Source organism: Balaenoptera physalus, assembly GCF_965194825.1.
Source record: "Balaenoptera physalus genome assembly, chromosome: 10".
NCBI lineage: Eukaryota > Metazoa > Chordata > Mammalia > Artiodactyla > Balaenopteridae > Balaenoptera > Balaenoptera physalus.
The window spans coordinates 61,588,386-61,609,253 of NC_138889.1; the positions used below are offsets into that span (position 1 = coordinate 61,588,386).

At 37.0% G+C, this 20,868-nt stretch overlaps 1 protein-coding gene across 2 annotated transcripts in view; it reads left to right on the plus strand.

Annotated features, from left to right (window-relative positions):
• The window catches only part of RAB6A (RAB6A, member RAS oncogene family), a 76,984-nt gene extending 56,362 nt beyond the window's left edge, over positions 1–20,622 (plus strand). For both annotated transcript variants that reach the window (XM_082411340.1, XM_082411339.1), the window contains exons 7-8: positions 17,450–17,516; positions 18,526–20,622. In XM_082411340.1, the coding sequence (XP_082267466.1) occupies positions 17,450–17,516; positions 18,526–18,590 (132 nt within the window). In that variant the 3' untranslated portion in view covers positions 18,591–20,622. The remainder of the gene's footprint in view (positions 1–17,449; positions 17,517–18,525) is intronic.
• Positions 20,623–20,868: the final 246 nt, after the last annotated feature.

A 20,868-nucleotide genomic window follows, 5' to 3' on the forward strand; every position in this document is an offset into this window, starting at 1 on the left:
TGCTGTCTTTGGTAGAGAGTAGAATACCTTATATCCAAACAAAGATAAGAAAGGATAGAGGTTTTAGAATGGCAAATTGTACCTAGGAATATCTCCTAAGATTAGAGAATTGTTTAATGGTTCTCAACTTTAATGTGCATAATAGTTATCTGAAAGTTTATATACTGGTTCCTGAGGCATGACTCCTGGATATTGATCAGTAAGTCTAGGCTAGTGTCCTAAAGTCTACATTTTTAATAAGAATCCCAGGGAATTTCTCATGCAAACTGTACTTTGTAAAAAGACACAGGAAGCCGTAGAGATGGTTTGGCAAGTATGTCAAATCTATTCAGTTTGATAATTGTTTGAACAAATATTGATTCCATACCCCTGCTAGATACAGAAGACAGGCTTACTATACTCAAGCTGCTCAATCTTTTGTAGAAGCCAAATTCAGATTACAAGGAATTAAATGTCATGTATCTGAGTGTCAAAAATGTGTCTTCATAAAGTAGGAGGACAATTGTAGTGAAACCTAGAAGCTCTTGTGATTTGCTCGTATTCACGACTTAGAACTAGTAATTTAGATACCAAGTCTTATTGATTCTACTTTTCCCATTGCTGTATTAAGGCCCTTGTCTGTTGCCTTGCCTGCTACCATAGCTTATTAACTGGTATTGGCCTCCAACCTTGCACTACTTTAGTTTACTCTCCATCCTGCTACCAAAGTGATTGTTTTAAAATGCAGATCTGATCTTGGAGAGGCAGCAGTGAGCGGTGTTTTGAAGTGAGATCTGAGTTCCCTGCCCAAGAATTGAACCTGGGTAACCTGGGTGAAAACCAGGAATCCTAGTCCACCAGGGGCTAGAGGCTAGAAGCAGAGTTCCCCTGGCTCTTGCCTCCATTTGAAAGCAAGAGTGTTTCAAGGAGGCAAAAACTGTAAAAACAGGTGCAAAGGTGCTTTGCAATGACCTAGAGGGGTTGGATAGGGAGGCTCAAGAGGGAGGGCATACGGGGACATGTGTATGCATATGGCCGATTCGCGTTGTTGTGCAACAGAAACTAACACAGTATTGTGAAGCAATTATACGCCAATAAATATCTATTAAAAAAAATGTACCCTTGTAGTAATCAAAAGCAAGTTAAATGTTGATGATATATTCATTTGGGCCAGAAAATTGGCAAAAATTATAAAAATTGCAAGAACCCATAATTGGCAAGAAGATGAGGAAATTTCCTCATCTTAGTTAATTCCTCATGTTAAGTTGTTGGTGCAGCCTTTCTCGAGAACTATTTTGCAATAAATACATAAGGCCTTAAAAAAAATGCAAAGTTTATTATTAAAGGCAGAGCACAACAAATGGGAGAGCACACAGAGAAACAGTTTAGTTAAGACAGAAACAAGGCAGAGACACACACCCGGAGAGAATGGGTGTGGGCGTCCTCCCTAATGAGGAGGAGTGCAGTAAAGAGGGGCTTAAGTCATTTATATAGGGCAGTTCTTCTGGGTCTTTGTTTACCTTTGGCCAATTATCTGGTTTCTTTTTCCACACCTGACCTGCCCTAGGACCCTCCCCAACATGTGTGTGCAACTTTTTTCCAAGATGGATTCCAGCCCAGAGGCCTATGGGGGGGGCTTGGCATCACCTGTTCTGCGGTGGTGACCCCTCCTTTTTGACCCACAAGGAGCCTTTCTGCGCCTGTGAAATGTCTCCCTTGCCCCAAGGATGGGAAATATATGACCTCTTGAAATTTTACTCAAACAGGGTTTAGCCCCTCTCTGTTCCTGCCATGACTGTTATCTTAAAGTGTCCTCAGGAGACAAAGCCTGGCTATTTACCCTGTTTCTGTTGTTATTTCTATTTTGAAGTACAAACAGGAGGCTGGTTGTAAATATCTAACCTGGGGCCCACCTATCTCCTGTCTCAGGAAATGCACATAGGAGGCTAATTGTAAGTGTCCAGCCTGAAGCCCATCTTTTTCTTGCCCTAAGAAATGTAAACAGGAGGCCAGTTGTAAATGCCTAGCCTGGAGCCCATCTGTCTCCTGCCTCAGATCTGCTTAGGTTACATCTGAGTTTTATCCTGAATTTTAAGCAAACTCCTTAGTATGCTACACCCTGCTGTTCAGAATCTTTGATCTGGCCCCTCCATACGTCACTACCCTGTTCTTTGGCCACTACATACCCATACAGTACTTCTTAAAGTGCCCCAAGTTTACTGTGTTCTCACATTTCCATTGTATGTGATTGTCCTTCTTTCTAAAACACTGTTTCTTCCCTGTCTGCTATTTGTAATTAAAATCTCAGTTTAAACATAATCAAATTTAGATTAAGTGCTTTTCCTATCTGTTGTAGTAGCACCCTTTTTTACTTTTAATATTGAAGTTTTTTGTCAATTCTGCCTCCCATTAGACTGAACTCAATATACTAACGTTCATTGAATGAAAGAATAATATACTGTATTTATTTAATGAGCTTGAGTCTGTCTTAAGAATTTTCTAAGCTGGAGTGAACAAGCTTAGAGAATGTAGGTTACATGGGGAATTGTCCTTCATTCAGTATTTTGACTGCAACTTAGGTATAGATACATTGAGTTTCTTTTAATTCAGCTAAACTTTTATTGAACTTTTTTTTCCATTAGTTTATTGAGATAAACATTTATGTATAGTGAAATGCATACATCTTGAGTTTACAATTAGATGAATTTTGTTAAAAGTATATATAAATATAATGACCACACTAATGAAGATATAGAAATATGTTGTTTAATTTCCAAATATTTGGGACATTTCTAGATATTTTATTGTTACGGCTTCTAATTTAATTCTGTTGTGATCAGAGAATATACTCTGTAACATTTCAGTCATTTGTAATTTATTGAGACTTGTTTTATGGCCTAACATGTGGCCTGTCTTGGTGAATGTTCCATGTGCACTGGAAAAGAATGTCTTTCTGCAGTTGTCAGATACAGCATTCTATAAATAATATAAATGAGGTCAAATCTTAGATAGCACAGTTGATAGCCTTGTTCAGATCTTAGATAGCCTTAGTAATTTTGGAGGGTAGTTCAATTAGTTACTGAGAAGGGGGTATTAAAATCTACAACAACAATATTTGTATCATGTGTTTTGTATATAGTTCAGTCAGCTTTTTTCTTTTTTTCCTTCGCCATGTGGGATTTTATTTCCCGGACCAGGGATTGAACCCAGGCTCTTGGTAGTGAGAGCACGGAGTCCTAACCACTGGACACCAGGGAATTCCCTAGTTCTGTCAGCTTTTACTTCATGTGTTTTGAAGTTCTGGTTTTGGGTGCATACATATTAGCGTTGTTAACTGTCCTCCTAATGTGTTGACTTTTTAAATGTTAAGAAATACTGCTCTTTATCTCTAATAATATTCCTTTTCTTTATCTGATCTTAATATGGCCGCACCAGCTCTCTAATTGCTTATTGTTCACTTGGTATATCTTTTTCTTTGTAAAGTGGGTCTCTTGTAGATGGCATATGGTTGGATCTTCCTTTTTTTTTCTCCAGTCTGAAAATCTCTGCCTTTTAATTGGAGTGTTTGGTTTATTTAGATTTAATGTAGTAGGACTTATGTCTACCATTTGTTCTTTGTTTTCTGCTTGTCCCGCTTTCATTTTTGTTTTAATCAGATATTTTTATATTGTGTTTTAATTCCTCTTTTGATCTTTAGCTAAATTTTTTCATAACCTTTTTAGTGGATGCTTAGGGGTTAAACTAGAGTTAATATTATGCCATTTCATGTGAAATTATGCACACTGTCCTTCGTGTTATTGTCACTTTTTATATTTACATATGTTATAAACCTCCATAATAAACATTTTAATTTTTCCTTTAAACAGTAATTAAGAGAAGAAAAAAGATAATCTTTTCTATTATCCATATATTTACCATTTCCAGTGCTCTTCATTCCTAATTATAGATCTGAGTTTCACCTGGTATTTTTCTTTAGCCAAAATAACTTTCTTTACTGTTTCTTATAGGGGTATCCTGGTGATAAATTCTCTCTGCTTTCACATATTCCAAAAGGCCATTTGAAGAATAATTTTGAAGAACGTTTTGCTAGTTTTTGAATTTGAGGTTGATAGATTTTTCTCTTCCAATACTTTAAAGACGCCTTTCGATTGTCTTCTGGCTTCCATTGATTCTAATGAGAAGGGAACTCTAATTTATATCATTCTCTGTTTGTAATGTGTTGTGGTTTTTTGGTTTTTTGTGTTTTTTAAAAAATAAATTTATTTATTTATTTATTTATGGCTGCATTGGGTCTTCGTTGCTGAGCATGGGCTTTCTCTAGTTGCGACAAGCGGGGGCTACTCTTCGTTGTGGTGCGTGGGCGTCTCATCGCGGTGGCTTCTCTTGTTGCAGAGCACAGGCTCTAGGCTCACAGGCTTCAGTAGCTGTGGCACGCAGGCTCAGTAGTTGTGGGTCGCAGGCTTTAAATAAAGCACAGGCTCAGTAGTTGTGGCACGCGGGCTTAGTTGCTCTGCCGCATGTGCGATCTTCCTGGACCAGGGCTCAAACCCATGTCCCCTGCATTGACAGGCAGATTCTTAACTACTGCGCCACCAGGGAAGTCCCTGTGTTGTTTTAAAGTATTTTTTTCTGCCCCATTTTCTTCTTTTCTCTCCTGGAATACCAGTGGCACATCTGTTAGATGGCTTGATGTTACCCACGCCCCCTGGTCACTGAGGGTTTTGCTCATTGTTTTTGATATTTTTTCCCTCTCTTTTTTATTTTTTCAGATTAGGTATTATTACTGATGTGTCTTCAAGTTCACTGATCCTTTTTCTGCCATATTTAAACTGTTAAGTCCATCCAGTAAATTTATTATTTCAGATATTGTAATTCAGTCCTAGATTTTTTTCATTTATTTCTTAAAACTTCCATTTCTCTGTCAGAATTCCCCATCTGTTCAATCATTATGGTCATTGTTACCTTCGAGTTCTTGAACATATTTATAGTAATTGCTTTGAAATTCTTGTCTGCTAATTCCAACATCTGGATCAATTCAGAGTCTATTTCTATTGGCTATTTACTTTTTCTCTTGCCTCTAGGTTAGAGTTTTCTGGGTTTTTTTTTTTAATATATGTGTGTCTAGTAATTTTGGGCTGTATGGTTGGCATTGTGTATGCGTAGAGACTCTGGTTTCTGTTATTTCTCTCTGCTAAATTCTGGGTTGTATTATGGCAGGTTGTTATATTGCTGGCTGATCACCATGAAGTTGTGGAGTCTTGATGTTATGCATTGTTTGGGTGGATCTGTAGAAAGCCTGAGATGTTTATCAAGCTTTTCTATCTTGGTGGGATTGAAACTCTAAACTGTATCCCTGGAGCAGGCAGTAGCTGAAATCTCTGCTCATTTCTTTCAGCCTTCTAGCTGTTGCTTTCAGATGGGCTCCTTGGAATCTCTCCTACATATGTACCATTAAAGAGTTAACTGAGGATTTGCAGGAATTTTATGTGTAGATTTTAGGGCTCCTACTGTTGGCTCCCTCCTTTTTGTTATTTTCTTCCTTAATACAGCCACTCCGGTAGTCAGTTGACACCTCAAACCTGTAAAACTCTAGTTTTCTGCTTGAGTTCTAACCACCCCATATTGTACAAACTAGGATTGGCTCTTGGGAAAACCTGTATAAAGGTGACCCTCACCCAGTGAGTGTGGGTTCCCTTCTAGTATGAATTCCTCCTAGTTTGTATCTGCTTTTTGTTACTCTTGAGAGCCTTCAAATAGTTGTCCACAGTTAGTAAATGCTATCTGCAAGAGTGTTAGTCCTATATAAGCTACTCTGCTGTTACCAAAACTGGAGTCTGTATTGAAATTATGGGGTAAAAATTAAAATATCTGATAAATGAAATAACTGAGACTATTTAGCATGTACATACTTGGTTTTATTTAATATAGAAGACCAGTTTGTTCCAGAATTCCATACAGAATTCCTGAATTCTGTATGTTATTGCTTATCTAAGGTTAATATAAGTAGGTTTTTGAATTAAATTATTTGGTCAGTGAGTAACACATCAACAGAAGTGATTATGAAGAAATAATCTCAGATTCCTTCTGAGTTTTTGTTGTAGGTCAGTCATAATTCAGAAATGGTGCTGGTATTCAAAAATTTACCAGGTAAATTTTACAGTCCAGTCACACTCTTGGAAAACACTGAGAGTCACAGTCTTACGAGCTGTTAAGTAAGCATTGTGTATGTTTGTTCAGCCATGTGTTTGCAAAATGCAGTTACTTTTGATGATTGTGCATTGTACTTATTTGACAAAATCATGCCTGTTCACCAAGAGGTACACAGAAGTCTTTCTGTATATAAGACATGTATATCAGTACTGAAGGTACTATCTAGTTGTACTTTACATGTACAGAGATGTCTTTTTAATTTTCTGCTAATTGGATTCCTCCTCCCCACTCCCTCATGTACTAGATTATAATATATATAATAAAAGCTTAAAATGGGCTTTCTCTATTGCTCTTTTTCCTTTTTAAACAATTCTAGGAGAGATTTCACTAATGCATCATTGAAAGTCTAACCGTGGTTCAAGTAATTGGGCCTTAATGCCTCAGAACTTTGGCTTAAAATAAAACAAATTTATTCCTACCCAATATGGCTACTTTTTCTTCTTATTTAAAGATGTTCTTTGCTTAAAACCTTTTGCTCTTTAGTCTGGTTTAAGCATTTAACCCTAAAATCTTGTTTCTGTCTTAAAGAATATTTTGTAGTTTTTAAATAAAAACTATCAGGGTTAGAACTAGAATATATAATAATAATCTAACATGATCACTTGTAGTATATAGGATATTTAAATATTGATTTTTATCCTTTCAATATTTCATAAAAAGACAGCCTAAGAAAAATTTACCCTTTATTTTTCTAAATTTGTTTTTAAAAAAGCAATAATATTGCTTTATTTATGAAAGTTGTCTGGTGTTTAAATTGCTGAAGGAAGTGGTAATGATAAGGTGATTATTTAAGGTTCCACCTCATTTTGCATCTGAATTAGTACATTCTTTTAGTGAAGTATTTAGTGTGTGGGTGTCACCCTTCTTATTTTATTCTCTAATTTTACAGTACTGGAAAATAGAATAGGAACTGAAACACTCCTTGATCTTTAACTTCTAGAATCATCCGTGCTTATCAGAAGAAAAAGATTCGTTTGAAAGAGAAGGGAGGACTTTGTGAGAAATTAATGGTAGCTGATGGGCATCAGCACTAACAAGTCAGTGAAAACTTGTGTACCATTCACAGTGGAGTTGTGTGTGTATGTGCATGCGCGTGAATGAAAATTATTTTATACCTGCTGAGAAAACATTTATTTTAAGAATTGGTAGGGATGGTGTCTTTCCTACACCACTGAATCCCATGTCAACCACAGTTCTTGGTTCATAGCAGGTCTTAATCTTATACTTTATCACACACCTTATTCCACCCGTATCAAGTGCCTACAATATGTAAGACCACTGTAGGTTCTTTGGAGAGCATAAAGTTATATAAAATATGGTTCTTGACTTCAAAAAAAACTTATAGTTGAAGAGAAGAATTACATTCTCATGAAAACTATGCAGTGAAAGGTAGGTAGTACATGATAAATGCATAGCAGATGCTACAAGATAGTAAGATCCACGGTAATTATTGAGATGTAAAATGAATGCTGGCACAAGGAGGTATATTTGTTGCAGAAATGAATAAGATCATATGCAATTAGGATGATCAAGGAAGGGTTTGTTTAAAAATGCCGCAAAAGGGACTTCCCTGGTGGCGCAGTGGATAAGACTCTGTGCTCCCAATGCAGGAGGCCTGGGTTCGATCCCTGGTCAGGGAACTAGATCCCACATGCGTGCCGCAAGTAAGAGTTCACATGCCTCAAGTAAGGAGCCCGCGTGCCACAAATAAGGAACCTGCAAGCCACAAATAAGGAGCTGACCAGCCACACTAAGGAGCCCGCCTGCCACAACTAAGACCCCATGCAACCAAATAAATAAATATTTAAAAATAATAATAATAAAGATTATGTATTTTAAAAAAAGCCACAAAAAGCTAAACCCTTGAGGTGTATATTTGATTTGTATAGATAAGATGATACTCCAAGGAAGAAGAGAAACTAACATATAATACAAGACTACCTGCTATGCATTGTATAAATATTATGTTATAAATATTAACTTTAATACATTTCTTTGTTGTCTTTCTACCAGGCACTTTACATACAACATGTAATGTTTATCCATACCCCTAATTTATCCTTTTGTGCTTTATATCCCTAACACAGTAGGACTTTAATATCACTAAATGTCAGGAAGCCATATACATGGTGAACATGAACTGGTTGAATGAGAAATTATTATATTGACCACGCTCTTTTTTTATTTTATTTTTTAAAGATTATTTATTTATTTATTTATTTATTTATTTATTTATTTATTTATGGCTGCATCAGGTCTTAGTTGCAGCACGCGGGATCTTTCGTTGTGGCACGCAGGCTTCTGTCTAGTTGTGGCATGCAGGTTTTCTCTTTCCAGTTGTGGCGCGCAGGCTCCAAGGTGCATGAGCTCTGTAGTTTGCGGCACACAGGCTCTAGCTGAGGCACGCGCGCTCAGTAGTTGTGGCACGTGGGCTTTAGTTGCCCCGCGTTATATGGGATCTTAGTTTCCTGACCTGGGATCGAACCCACTTCCCCTGCATTGTAAGGCAGATTTTTTTCCACTGGACCACCAGGGAAGTCCCTGACCATGCTCTTATTAAGTCAATTCACTCATCAGATATTTGTTGATCGCCTCCTACATGCCTAGTTCTGTTACGTTATAGGCAGTGGATATACAATAGTGAGCAAAATATCCTAAGTCCATACCATTATGAAGTTTACATTCTAGTATGGAAAGTTAGGCCATAAATGAAAATATAATACTTCATGAGGTTATAAGTGCTGTGGAGAAAAGCAAAAGTCAGGTCAGAGAGATAAAGAGTACTGGTGAAAGGGTTAAGATATTGATGTTTTGTAAAAGGTAATCAGGAAAAGCCTTTCTGATAAGGTGATATTTGAACAGAGATCTAAAGGAATTGAGGAAGTAAGTTGTTTATGTATCTAGGGAAGAACATTCCAAGCATCAAGTGCAACAACAAGTTCAAAGGTACTTGGCATGTTTAAGGAATAGTAAGGCTGGTTCAGTTAGAGTGGAATGAGGGAGGGGGGCAAGTGTTAGGAAATAAGCTTACAGAGGGATAGTTCTAGGGGACAGAGGTCTAAGTCCATGTAGGCTGTAGCAAGGATTTAGGCTCTAGGCTTTTATTCTGAGTAAGATAGGAAGCTGTTGGAAGGTTTTAATCAGAGATTTGACATGTTCTGATTTAGGATTTAAAAGAAATCACTGGCTGCTCTGTGAAAAATAAGACTGTAAAAGGGGAAGGGTGGAAAGCAAAAAGATCCATTAAGAGCTGATTGCCAAAAAGAAAAAAGAAAAAACCGGTAATAAAATAACCTTTCATTTAAGAAATGCTAGGCTACCAAAATTAAAATAGAGATCTAGCAAAAAATCAAAGATAACAAATACTGAGCACTCATCATACGAGAATTGTAGTGGTGTATAAAACATTCTCTGCCCTTACAGTACAAAAATTACTTTCATAATGGAAAATTTTCTGTACGTTGATGGAACTGATTAACTTAGCTTACTCTTTGAAGAATGGAATATCCTCTTGCTTATAAAGTACTTAGTTAATCTTATAATAAAGGTAAGAACTGGTAGCAACAACGATTTTACTTTGAAATCTTCATTTTACCCCTTTAAATTAAATACCTAAAATCATAGCCCAAAATATTCAGCTTGAAAGTTTCTATGGAGAGCCAATATTCAGCTTGTCATCATCCCCAGAGCTAATTCCTGTAGCTGTCACTGCAACTTAAACATGCCTATTTCTCCCTAGAAATTACAAGTAAAATACCCTACACCTGGAGGTCAGAGTGGAATTGACACCATTTTTCCAGGAAAAGAAAATATTCTGGTAAGCATCCTGAGAAGGATGCCCCAGAATGCCTATAGGAAGTGGATATTCAGTTAATACAAGTGAGAGGATTTTTAAAAAAACATTACCAACTCTACTGGCCCCATAGTTAGTCCTCTGTCATTTCTAATATAGCAGAAGCCTCTTTTAGCATATCATTGGCATTTAAAATATGGATTTTCCTTTAATGATTATTTAAAACAACTTAAACCCCTAGAGTTTTTTCCTTCCTGTCTTACATATATTTATGTAAGGATAGAACTTGGCTTTTGTAAAGCATTTTCTTGGTCCATTTTGGGATGTCCTAAGTTTAGTATAAGTTAGTGACATTGATTCTTTTTTTGGGTTGGCCAAAAGTGCCTTTGGTTTTTAAGTACAAATAAAAGACACATTTTTCATTTTCACCAAGAACTTTATTGAACAAAGCATTCACCGTTTTGTTCCACTACCTTCTGCCATTTTTCAGGCAACTTCATAATTCTGTTTTCCCAAAACTTTTTATCTTTTTGAGCAAAGAACTGTTCCCGGTGCCTTTTACAGTCTTCCAGGGATTTTTTTTCCATTAAGAGGATTTTGGAAAGACCAAAATAAATGGAAATCTGAAGGTGCAATGTCTGGTAAATATGGCGGATGAATCAGAACTTCCCAGCCAAGCTGTAAGAGTTTTTGCCTGGTCATTAAAGAAACATGTGGTCTTGCATTATCCTGATGGAAGATTATGCGTTTTCTGTTGACTAATTCTGGACACTTTTCGTCGAGTGCTGCTTTCAGTTGGTCTCATTGGGAGCAATACTCGTTGGAATTAATCGTTTGGTTTTCCGGAAGGAGCTCATAATAGAGGACTCCCAATCCCACCATGTACACAACGTCACCTTCTTTGGATGAAGACTAGCCTTTGGTGTGGTTGGTGGTGGTTTATTTCACTTGCCCCACGATCTCTTCCCTTCCACATTATTGTACAGTATCCACTTTTCATCGCCCGTCACAATTTGTTTTAAAAACGGAATGTTTTCATTACATTTCAATAGAGAATTGCATGCAGAAATACGGTCAAGAAGGTTTTTTTTGCTTAACTTATGTGTAACCCAAACATCAAAGCGGTGAACATAACCAAGCTGGTGCAGATGATTTTCAGTGCTTTAATTGGATATTTTCAGTTTGTCGGCTCTCTCCTGCATGGTGTAACATTGATTGTTCTCAATTAATGTCTCGATTTGATCGCTTCAACTGGTCTACCCAACCATGGAGCCTCGTCCAGCGAGCAATCTCCATCACGAAACTTCGCAATCCACTTTTGATATGTTTGATCAGTCACAGCACCTTCTCCATACACTGCACAAACCTTTTTTTGCGTTTCAGTTGCGTTTTTACCTTTCTTGAAATAATAAAGCATAATATGCCAAAAATATTGCTCTTTTTCTTCCATCTTCAATGTTAAAATGGCTACACAAAAACTCACCAATTTTGATGTCTTTTTTTAAATGCACGCTGATATGACAGCTGTCATATACGATCTAACAAAATTATTTCGAATGAAGTTAAAGACAACTGAGCGCTACCAGAGCCATCTTACGGAAGAAAACGAACGAACCTTTGGCCAACCCAGTAATTTAATTGAAATATTTTTAGGGAGCACCAAATTTTTCAGATACATTGATTAAATTTTTATGTCTGTGATTTGTATATAATAATAGTGTTTCACAAAGCAAATTCCTCTTCCCAAGATTGTTAGCTGTTTCTTCACACAGCCCTTTCCACAGTGCTTTCCATATAGAAAGAACTTCCATTTATACTAGGCAACATAAGGTAATAGGAAAAATAGAACTTTAGAATCTCGGCTCTGCTATTCATTTGGTGGATGGCAAATACTCTCTTTAGCCTTAGATTTCTATAAAATGGGGATATTAATACCTTCCTTACAAGTTATTGCAAGGATTATGATGAGAAAATATGTAAAGTTAAGCACTCATTATTACCTTTTTTTTTTGCCTACTTGATTTGATTGATTACTTCACACTCCTTACAGATTATTGTTACAGCATTGGCCTTACAGCACCCTCAGAGCACATTAGAATCATCTGGAGATTTTGGGGGTTTTTGTTGTTGTTTTTGGCCACGCCGCAGGTCTTGAGGGATCTTAGTTCCCCAACCAGGGATCAAACCTGTGCCCCCTGCAGTGGAAGTGTGGAATCTTATCCACTGGACCACCAGGGAAGTCCCTCATCTGGAGAATTTTAAATGAAATGTACTAAGGGCCTAGCCCCACCCAAACTAGTAGAATCTGTCTTTGGGGGTGGGACCCAAGCATCTGGTGTTTTGCTTGTTGTTAAGTTTCCTAGGTAATTCCGATGCACTATAGGTGTTGAGAACTAGTGGTCTTGAAGGAAGGACTTCACACATAACCTTTCAAGAAAGCTTTCCTGAAGTATTTAGTTCTAATTATTCTCAAAGGTAAAAATAAGAGAGTGGGGGGACCTATGGGGTCATGTTAACCTATTTACTCCTCTGTGTCTAATATATTTAATTTTGTGGATAATGGAGGCTTGTTGCTTTGTTTGAGTGTATAGTTCTCTGGGGAATTCCCTGGCGGCCCAGTGGTTAGGACTCTGCACTTCCACTGCAGGAGGCACAGGTTAGATTCCTGGTTGGGGAACTAAGATCCCACAAGCTGCGCAGTGCGGCCAACAAAAAAAAGTGTATTTCTCAGATCTACCAGTTAATGTTCTGGTCCCTCTTTTTTTTTTTTTAAATTAATGTATGTATTTATTTTATTTTTTGGCTGCATTGGGTCTTTGTTGCTGCACGCAGGCTTTCTCTAGTTGTGGTGAGCAAGGCTACTCTTCTTGTGGTGCGCGGGCTTCTCATTGCAGTGGTTTCTCTTGTTGCAGAGCACGGACTCTAGGCGCATGGGCTTCAGTAGTTGTGGCACACGTGCTCAGTAGGTTTTTTTTTGGCTCACGGGCTCTGGAGCGCAGGCTCAGTAGTTGTGTTGCACGGGCTTAGTTGCTCTTCGGCATGTGGGATCTTCCCCGACCAGGTATCGAACCCGTGTGCTGTGAACTGGCAGGTGGATTCTTAACCACTGCGCCAACAGGGAAGTCCCTGTTCTGGTCCCTCTTAATTGCCATTTCCCCCCATTATATTTGCTTGTGTTAATTGAATCTTCGTTTTTAAAAAAATCCTTTTTCATATTTGATTGGAGAGATTCAGTGGCATTTGTTTTTCCATCTAGTTGAAGTTTATCAGCGTTTTCCTTCACTGTCACTCTGCATATAAATTTAAAATTCCTTTTATAATTCCTTTTTCTACAAGAAACTGAGTACATTGATTTCTTTTGTTTTCTGGGGTCAGGAGGAGTCAATGGGCATAAGTATTGCTAATTTTTCTTTTACTTGATTTAAAAAAACAGGCTTTCTCAAATCTGTGATCATCTACTAAATAGTATTATGGATAGTCATGCCTAAAGAATTATCTGAGGGACTTCCCTAGCAGTCCAGTGGTTAAGACTCCATGCTTCCAATGTAGGGGGCGAGGTTTGATCCCTTGTTGGAGAACTATCCCATATACTGTGCAGCGTGGCCAAAAAAAAATTAAGAATTATCTGAGAATTCAGATGGAAGTGAACTCAAAAAAGCCAGTGGATAAAGGCACTAATCAACTATTTGTACTGCACTGTGTGCTTTCTGATGTGTTTTCACACGCATTAGCCATTCTTACAACTAACATTTTAAAGAATATCTACTGCATGTCAGGTACTAGGATAACAAAGATGAAATATGAGCCTTGTCCTCCAGTGGTTAAAGTCTAGAGGGAAAGACTGGGAGGTAAATAGACCATTATAATCAGTGTAATAAAAGCTCTGAAAGAAGAAATGCAGGGGACTTCCCTGGTGGTGCAGTGGTTAAGAATCCGCCTGCCAGTGCAGGGGACATTGGTTCAAGCCCTGGTCTGGGAAGATCCCACATGCCACAGAGCAACAAAGCCCGTGTGCCACAACTACTGAGCCTGCGCTCTAGAGCCTGTGAGCCACAACTACTGAGCCCATGTGCCACAACTGCTGAAGCCCCCGCACCTGGAGCCCGTGCTCCGCTACAAGAGAAGCCACCGTGATGAGAAGCCCGTGCACCACAACGAAGAGTAGCCCCTGCTCACCGCAACTAGAGAAAGCCTGCGCGCAGCAACGAAGACCCAGTGCAGCCATAAATAAATAAATAAACAAACAAATTAATAAATATATTTAAAAAAGAAGAAGAAATGCAGGGTGCTCTTGGAATATATAGAAGTGTTTAATTAGATTGGAAGATGATGGGATTGAAGAAATCTGGGAATGGGTTAGGGAGGTTTTTCTCTGAGTTATCAGGGAATGGATCCTGAAGGATCTATCAGCTAGACAGATTGAGCTGGGAGCAGGGGAGGATATTCCTATGTTATATTATGAGAATAGGTAGATGGGTGTAACTCTAACAATACCCTCCCTGAAAGACCTCATTAGTTACGTACTTTTCACTAACTAGAACTTACTTTAATTTTTTAAAAAGCCTCAAAACTTGTAAACCTTGTTCCATTTTCACAGAAGGTAAACAGACCTTCCCTATGCCTCCAACATGAAAAAAAAATTTCAATTTCTAAGCTAGCCCATAATAAAATATTCTTAGAAGCCAAAAAGATTATGTATCTTGAACGGGTAGGCAGTTTAATAAATATTTCATGTCCGAGCAAGCTATGAGATCTTGGGGAAGATTTCTGGATTTTCCTAAGTAAGAACATTTCATTTCTGCTTTTATATTTTCAGATGATCTCTCCCAACCCCCCCCCCACATTTTTCCTGTCAGTTTTACACAGTTTCTTAAAGCAGGATTTTGTGCCTATTGGTGCTTTGCTGTAGTCCTAGAATTCTTGCAGAATTTCAAAACATTCTGTTCCCTTAGCCCACAGGACCATGGGTTATTGTGACTGATACTCAGTTCTGATAGGAAGAGAGCTATTGTATATGAAAGACTTTCTATGTAGAAGATCAGCCCTAAGCAGTTTACACAATGATTTCCCTTAATTTTCACAATAGTCAGTTAAGTGTACTATTATCTTAAGCCCATTTTACAGATGAGAAAATTGAAAAACAGAAAGATGACCTCTCACATAAGTGGCCTACCCAGAATGTAAACACTTCACCTTTTAGGTTTTAGCCATCTCACCTTAATATCTTTTGCTTTCAATATGTGATTTGTATGTCTTTGTAGTCATAGTAATACACTGGAATTATTGAAAGAAGTCTTTATGCACACTGCTTTTTTTAGTGCCTTCCTTTGCCAGATGAAGTCCATATTCTTTGCAGGTCTTTCTTAGTCTGGCTTTCATATATATATATAGCTTCATTCTAATCCTTTTAAATATTGTGTGCTCCAGTTGGTCTGGACTACCTAACCATTCTTGAAAATCATTGCGGCCAAAACTGAATATCACCATTATAGAACGGATTTCTGGGATACAAGATTTGTTTAGTGCCACATTGTCAGCTGCTAGATTATTCCAGTAGTCACTATACTCATTGCTGGTTTGCAGTACTAAATAGATGGTTGTTTTCAGTTGATGTTGGAGGGGAAACACATTTTTTTTCAGGCTTTCTTATTGTCTATAAAATATGTTTTTCCTTCATACTCTATATTCTTTATCTCTGGATGAAAAGTGATTTTTAATGGGTGTTAGACTTTTCCTGATGCATAAAATTTTCAGCTGACAAAGTTAACATTCTGCTTTTAATTCATTATCTAATACTATTATATAAAAACTTCAAAAGGATTAGAATTATTGTCCAACTTGGCATGCATTAATTAATTATAAATACTTGCTAGTTTTGAAAGGGCATAATATTCTTCCTAAAGTTATCTAATGCACTATATTAACCTATTTCTGTGTTCATTTTGCTTTTGTAAATTTTAAGTTACTTTTGTTCATAAAATTAACAGCTTTCACAGACATTAATTATTGCAGCATTTATTCTTGTATCTAGATCTAGAGTGCTGATCTGTATTTGAAACTGAGTATTCATATATTAATCCAAATGGACCCACCTTTATACAATTAATGTTACATTGATTTGATTGATGGTAATTTACACAACCACATGATCTTTGATCATGCACGGTTTCTGATGTTCAAGTAAGCATTCTGCAATTTTAAGTCTAATAGCTGATTTTGGTTGAATATTGAGGCTAATGCCTAACTTTGGCACATCTCTAAATGCTACTAAACGTTACAGAACCAAGACAATTATACTTTTATTCAGGTCTTCCTTAATCCTACCACATCATACTTATTGCCTACAGATAAAGATTTGCTCCTTTTCTATACTTCTTTCCCTAGACAGATTACTTATAGTTCCATTCTTTCATCTTTGGCCTTCTTTCTGTTTCTTCTCATTTTAATTCAGCAACATTTACGGAGTGCTTAAACTCTGAGTGCTTTGTATGGTATGTTTTTGAACCATGTGAAATCTTTAAAACTACCTTTAAATCCCAACTCAAATGTCATTGCCTGAGGATTTTTCTCGGCCTCTTGAGTAGGGCCTTCTTACGTCTGTATTGCCATATCATTTTCTACTTCCTTAGTTCATAGCACTCATTGCATTGTAACACAAGGAATGGTTTGAGTCTATCTCCTTTGCCAAACTGTGAGCTCCTTGAATCTAAAAAGCACATCTTGTTCATTTCTGTGTCCCTAGAGAACTTTAGACAGTGCCTCAAGTAAGCAGGCACTTAGTATAAGGTAGTTAACATCATATGTGCATTTTAATTTATAGGAATTTTACACTGCATGCCTAACAAAAAGAAATGATTGAAATAATCTGCAGTTTTACCTGCCATTCTTCTCAGTAAGTGGGTAGCTAGGTTTGGACATGAAGTAGAGTATGGCTCTGTTGTTCCTTCAGTCAGTTTCTGTTCCCACATGCCTCTCAAAGTGAACATCTCACCAGGATTGAGTGTGGTATGGTGGTTTCTAACATAGTGATTTCCTAAGGAGTTATCAAGGGCAATTTTGACTAGATTGACTTTCTCCATATGTACACTAACTTTAGAACCTAACTCATTATAAAAGATAGGAATGCCACTATACAGTTTAAATGAACATTCTGTCCTTACTCTGAGTTCCTGTAGTAGTTTGTTTTTATGACTCAAATGATATTTTTGCTGCTTAGTTCTTAGCTGTTTGTTCATGTCTAATCTCACCCGTTGGAAAGCAAGGATCCTCTTTGTATTTGACATGCTGGTTTTCACATGATATTCATTTTTAAAATAAATAGACATTTTAATGTGCTTTCATTGTGCTAAGGTCTAAGGAATAACCCAGAAACCATATCCTTTAACTCAACCATCCAGTGGTCATCCCTTTACTTGATACCTTTTGCTAAAATTTTCCCTCCCAATTATCACGTCTCTTTTTCCACAGCTCTTCCGACGTGTTGCAGCAGCTCTGCCTGGAATGGAAAGCACACAGGACAGAAGCAGAGAAGACAGTATCCTTTTTGTTTCATCAGGAAATTTTATTGTTACTACAAGTCTTTAGAGCCCCACTTGGTTGGCTTAGGAATATTATGCCATTGCCTTTTACAGCCAAGAATTGATGGTTTAGGAGCAAAAAGTTTTTCTATAACAAATGAGATCTGGGTATCCAGTTGCATTCTTTGCAGCCTGCTGCTCACTACGATTAATCAGTGAGAGGGTTTGTGTTTGTTTGCTTGCCTGATTTTTAATGAGCAGGAAACTCTTAACATCCCACCCTCCTGCTTCTTAATTTTGACATCCCTTGGCTCTGGGCTTGTTCCCCACAATATATATCATATTTCCTTCCCCTGCTTTTTCTATCAGTTGAACTGTCTACTTGGCATAGGCAGGAGATAACTAAGTTTGGAGCTTTATCATGGCCTCTGCTTTCAGAAATGGGACAGAATGAAGCACATGTAATATTAGTTATTTAAAAGAACTTTGATATTTTCCTTGTTTGTCTCATATTTACCTTCTAGTGTTTTTCCATATGCAGACAGTTTTATTAAGCCATAGAATTCATAGCACTTTGTATTCAGCTCTTCCCACTTCTGAATGTTTTATGTTTTCTAAGCCTTTACTTTAGCAGCATAATGTGTTCTATAGAGTTGAAGCCCCATTATTTATTAAATTCTCTCCCTGTTGTGGAACTCTCTCATAGGCTATTTTCAGATTTTTATTATAGATAATTTTTTAAGGAACATCATCTTTATGTGATTTCTTACTCCTGTAGAATAATTTCCTTAGGATAGATTTCCATGAGTAGGAATTAACCTTATTCTGAACCTTGCTGCATATAGGAGATATAAGCAAGTTTATTCCATATGAGCACCTTATATGGTGAGCCAGCTATATAGAAAATAGTGGCTGAGTAGTCTCTGAAGCCAAATAGGAATGGAAGGGGGTCTTAGCAGAATTGTCGATGTTCAGCAGAATTGGAATTGTACTTTCCCATTTATAGTTCCTTAGCTTTTGTTTCAGTGATTGACATAAAACTGGAAAAGCCTCAGGAGCAACCAGTCAGCGAAGGAGGCTGTTCCTGCTAATCCCCTATGGCACCTTCAACTTTCCTCCAGAAGCTCACTGCTTTGGCCCCCTTACTCTTTCATTGACTGCAGTGTGAATATTGGCTTGACCCTTTTCCCTTCAGTAATAACGTATTGCAATTCAGCATTGCTGCCTGTCTCTTGGAGATGATCTATTAGCTTCACAAGCACAAAAAAGTCAGTGTCTTCATTATTTATATTTTACAAAAAGCCAAACAATTCAAGCATATTCCAGTGATAACTTTAAAAATTAGATACATTTTCTTAACATTTTTTTTTCCTTTTTAATGTTATGAGAATGTACTTCAAAGTGATGGAAATCTCAACAGTATGTGGCTTGGTTAAGGAGCAGTTGTTCACAGCAGCACTTACCTACCTACTTGATCTCTCCCTGCTTTACTTGCTTGTTCTTTACCCCGTTTCCTATTCCAAACCTCCCTCCGTCAAAACAAACAAGAGGGGGTAAAGCAGTAGTCAGACCAAGCCCATTGGAATTATCCTTCAGTTTTAGCAATACCACTTGCTCTCAAGATATCCAAAATTTTTCTTAAGCACTGACATAAATTACTTAGACCTTAATTGAGGTCAAAACTCAACTATCATGGTAGGCAGTGCTGGAATAAGGAAAAGGTTCTGGTGCGTCTTCAGAATAAGTCCTAATGAACATACTGAGTACCTACAAATAAATGAACATAAAATATATTTCTGACCAAAACAAATGATTCTTTCACATGTTAGACTCCGGGAGAGAAAAGTAAAAGTGCTTCAGAACAGGTTTTAAATATTTAATTCTTCTAAGAGCTGTTTCTCCCAAGATTTTAAATTTGTCAAAATCGAGTTCTTCTGTTTGTTTAAAAAACAAAACTAAACTTCTTTAGGCAATAGATTTCTCTTGAGTTTTCTTTTTCTTTCTTCCTTTCTTTCTTTCCTTCTTTCTTCCTTCCTTTCTTTCTCCCTCCCTTCCTTTCTTTCTTTCTTTTCTTTGAAATGCTATGCAGGCAAGGCACTGTAGAAATCAAATTCCTTTAAGAAGAACCAGTGGAAGAATTTAAATTTGGCACTTTGATCGAAACTACTGTAACCAGTAGAAACAATGATATCTAAAGCTTACCAACTAAAGAATCCTCAACAGAATAGCGAATACTTTGCCCAGGACAATTGAGGTCAAATTGAAAATGGAAACAGTTTTCTTATAAGCCCTAGAGGCAGATCTGAAAAAGCATACATAGAAGAGGGAAAGGAGAGAATGAAAATAAAACTTAATATGCAGATTTATGCCTTATTTTTCAGCATTTTTTTATGTTGGTTCTCTCAATCTGGTTTTGCTTTTTATTAGCTCTGTATAGTTTGCTTAATTAACTAGTGATTTAATTTTATATTTAAACTACAATTAATCTTTTTTCTTTGGTGATATTTATTTCTTTGCCTTTTTTAAAACTACTTTCAATTTTTAGATGTTTTATTCAGTCATTTAGAGCTTCATAACAATGGCAATATGTATTTCCCTTAAAACACTGCAAACAAATATACTAGGAGTGCACCATTTTAATCTTTACTAGTTATTGTGAGATTGCTGTGTAAGTTAATAAATACATTTGTAAATACATTGTTTGCAAGAAGAAAATTTCTGAGTTACAGCTCAGGAAAAGCCTGCTGAATTTATGTTGTAAGCATTACTTAACACAGTATAAGGATGAAAAGACAACTGAAATATCTTCATAGTTCCTCATCCCCTCATTGCAACAAAACCCTTAACTGGGAGAACCTTATTCCTTCCCCTCTCTTTCCTCTTCCTCCTCCACTTCCCACTTACTGTCACCTTATAATATTCAGAGAGCACTTGGATTATGGGTCTGAATAGAGAAATGCTTTCAAATAATCATTAGCCCACATACCCCAGTAACTTGTACTCAAAGACGGGATGGAGTTGTAAAGTGCTTTTATAATACAATATTATTGTTAAAGGCAAGGGTTGACTCTTTTGTTTTATTTTGACATGGCATGTCCTGAAATAAATATCAATTCAATATGGCGATGGGTCATATTCTTTATTTGGAAGAAGTTGTGATTTCTGACATGGGGGTGATTGTGTTCCTACACTGTAGCATTTGATTCTTTTTAATGTATCTTTAAGGCAGTAACCAGTTAGTGCTGCTTTTAATATTGGTCTTTTTATTTAGCTGGGGGTTCTTCAACCGAAGCAGTGAAGTGTGTTCATAGTGCACTTTTTTTTTAATAAACACAGTTTTGCTGCCCAAAAAATGTATAAATAAACACA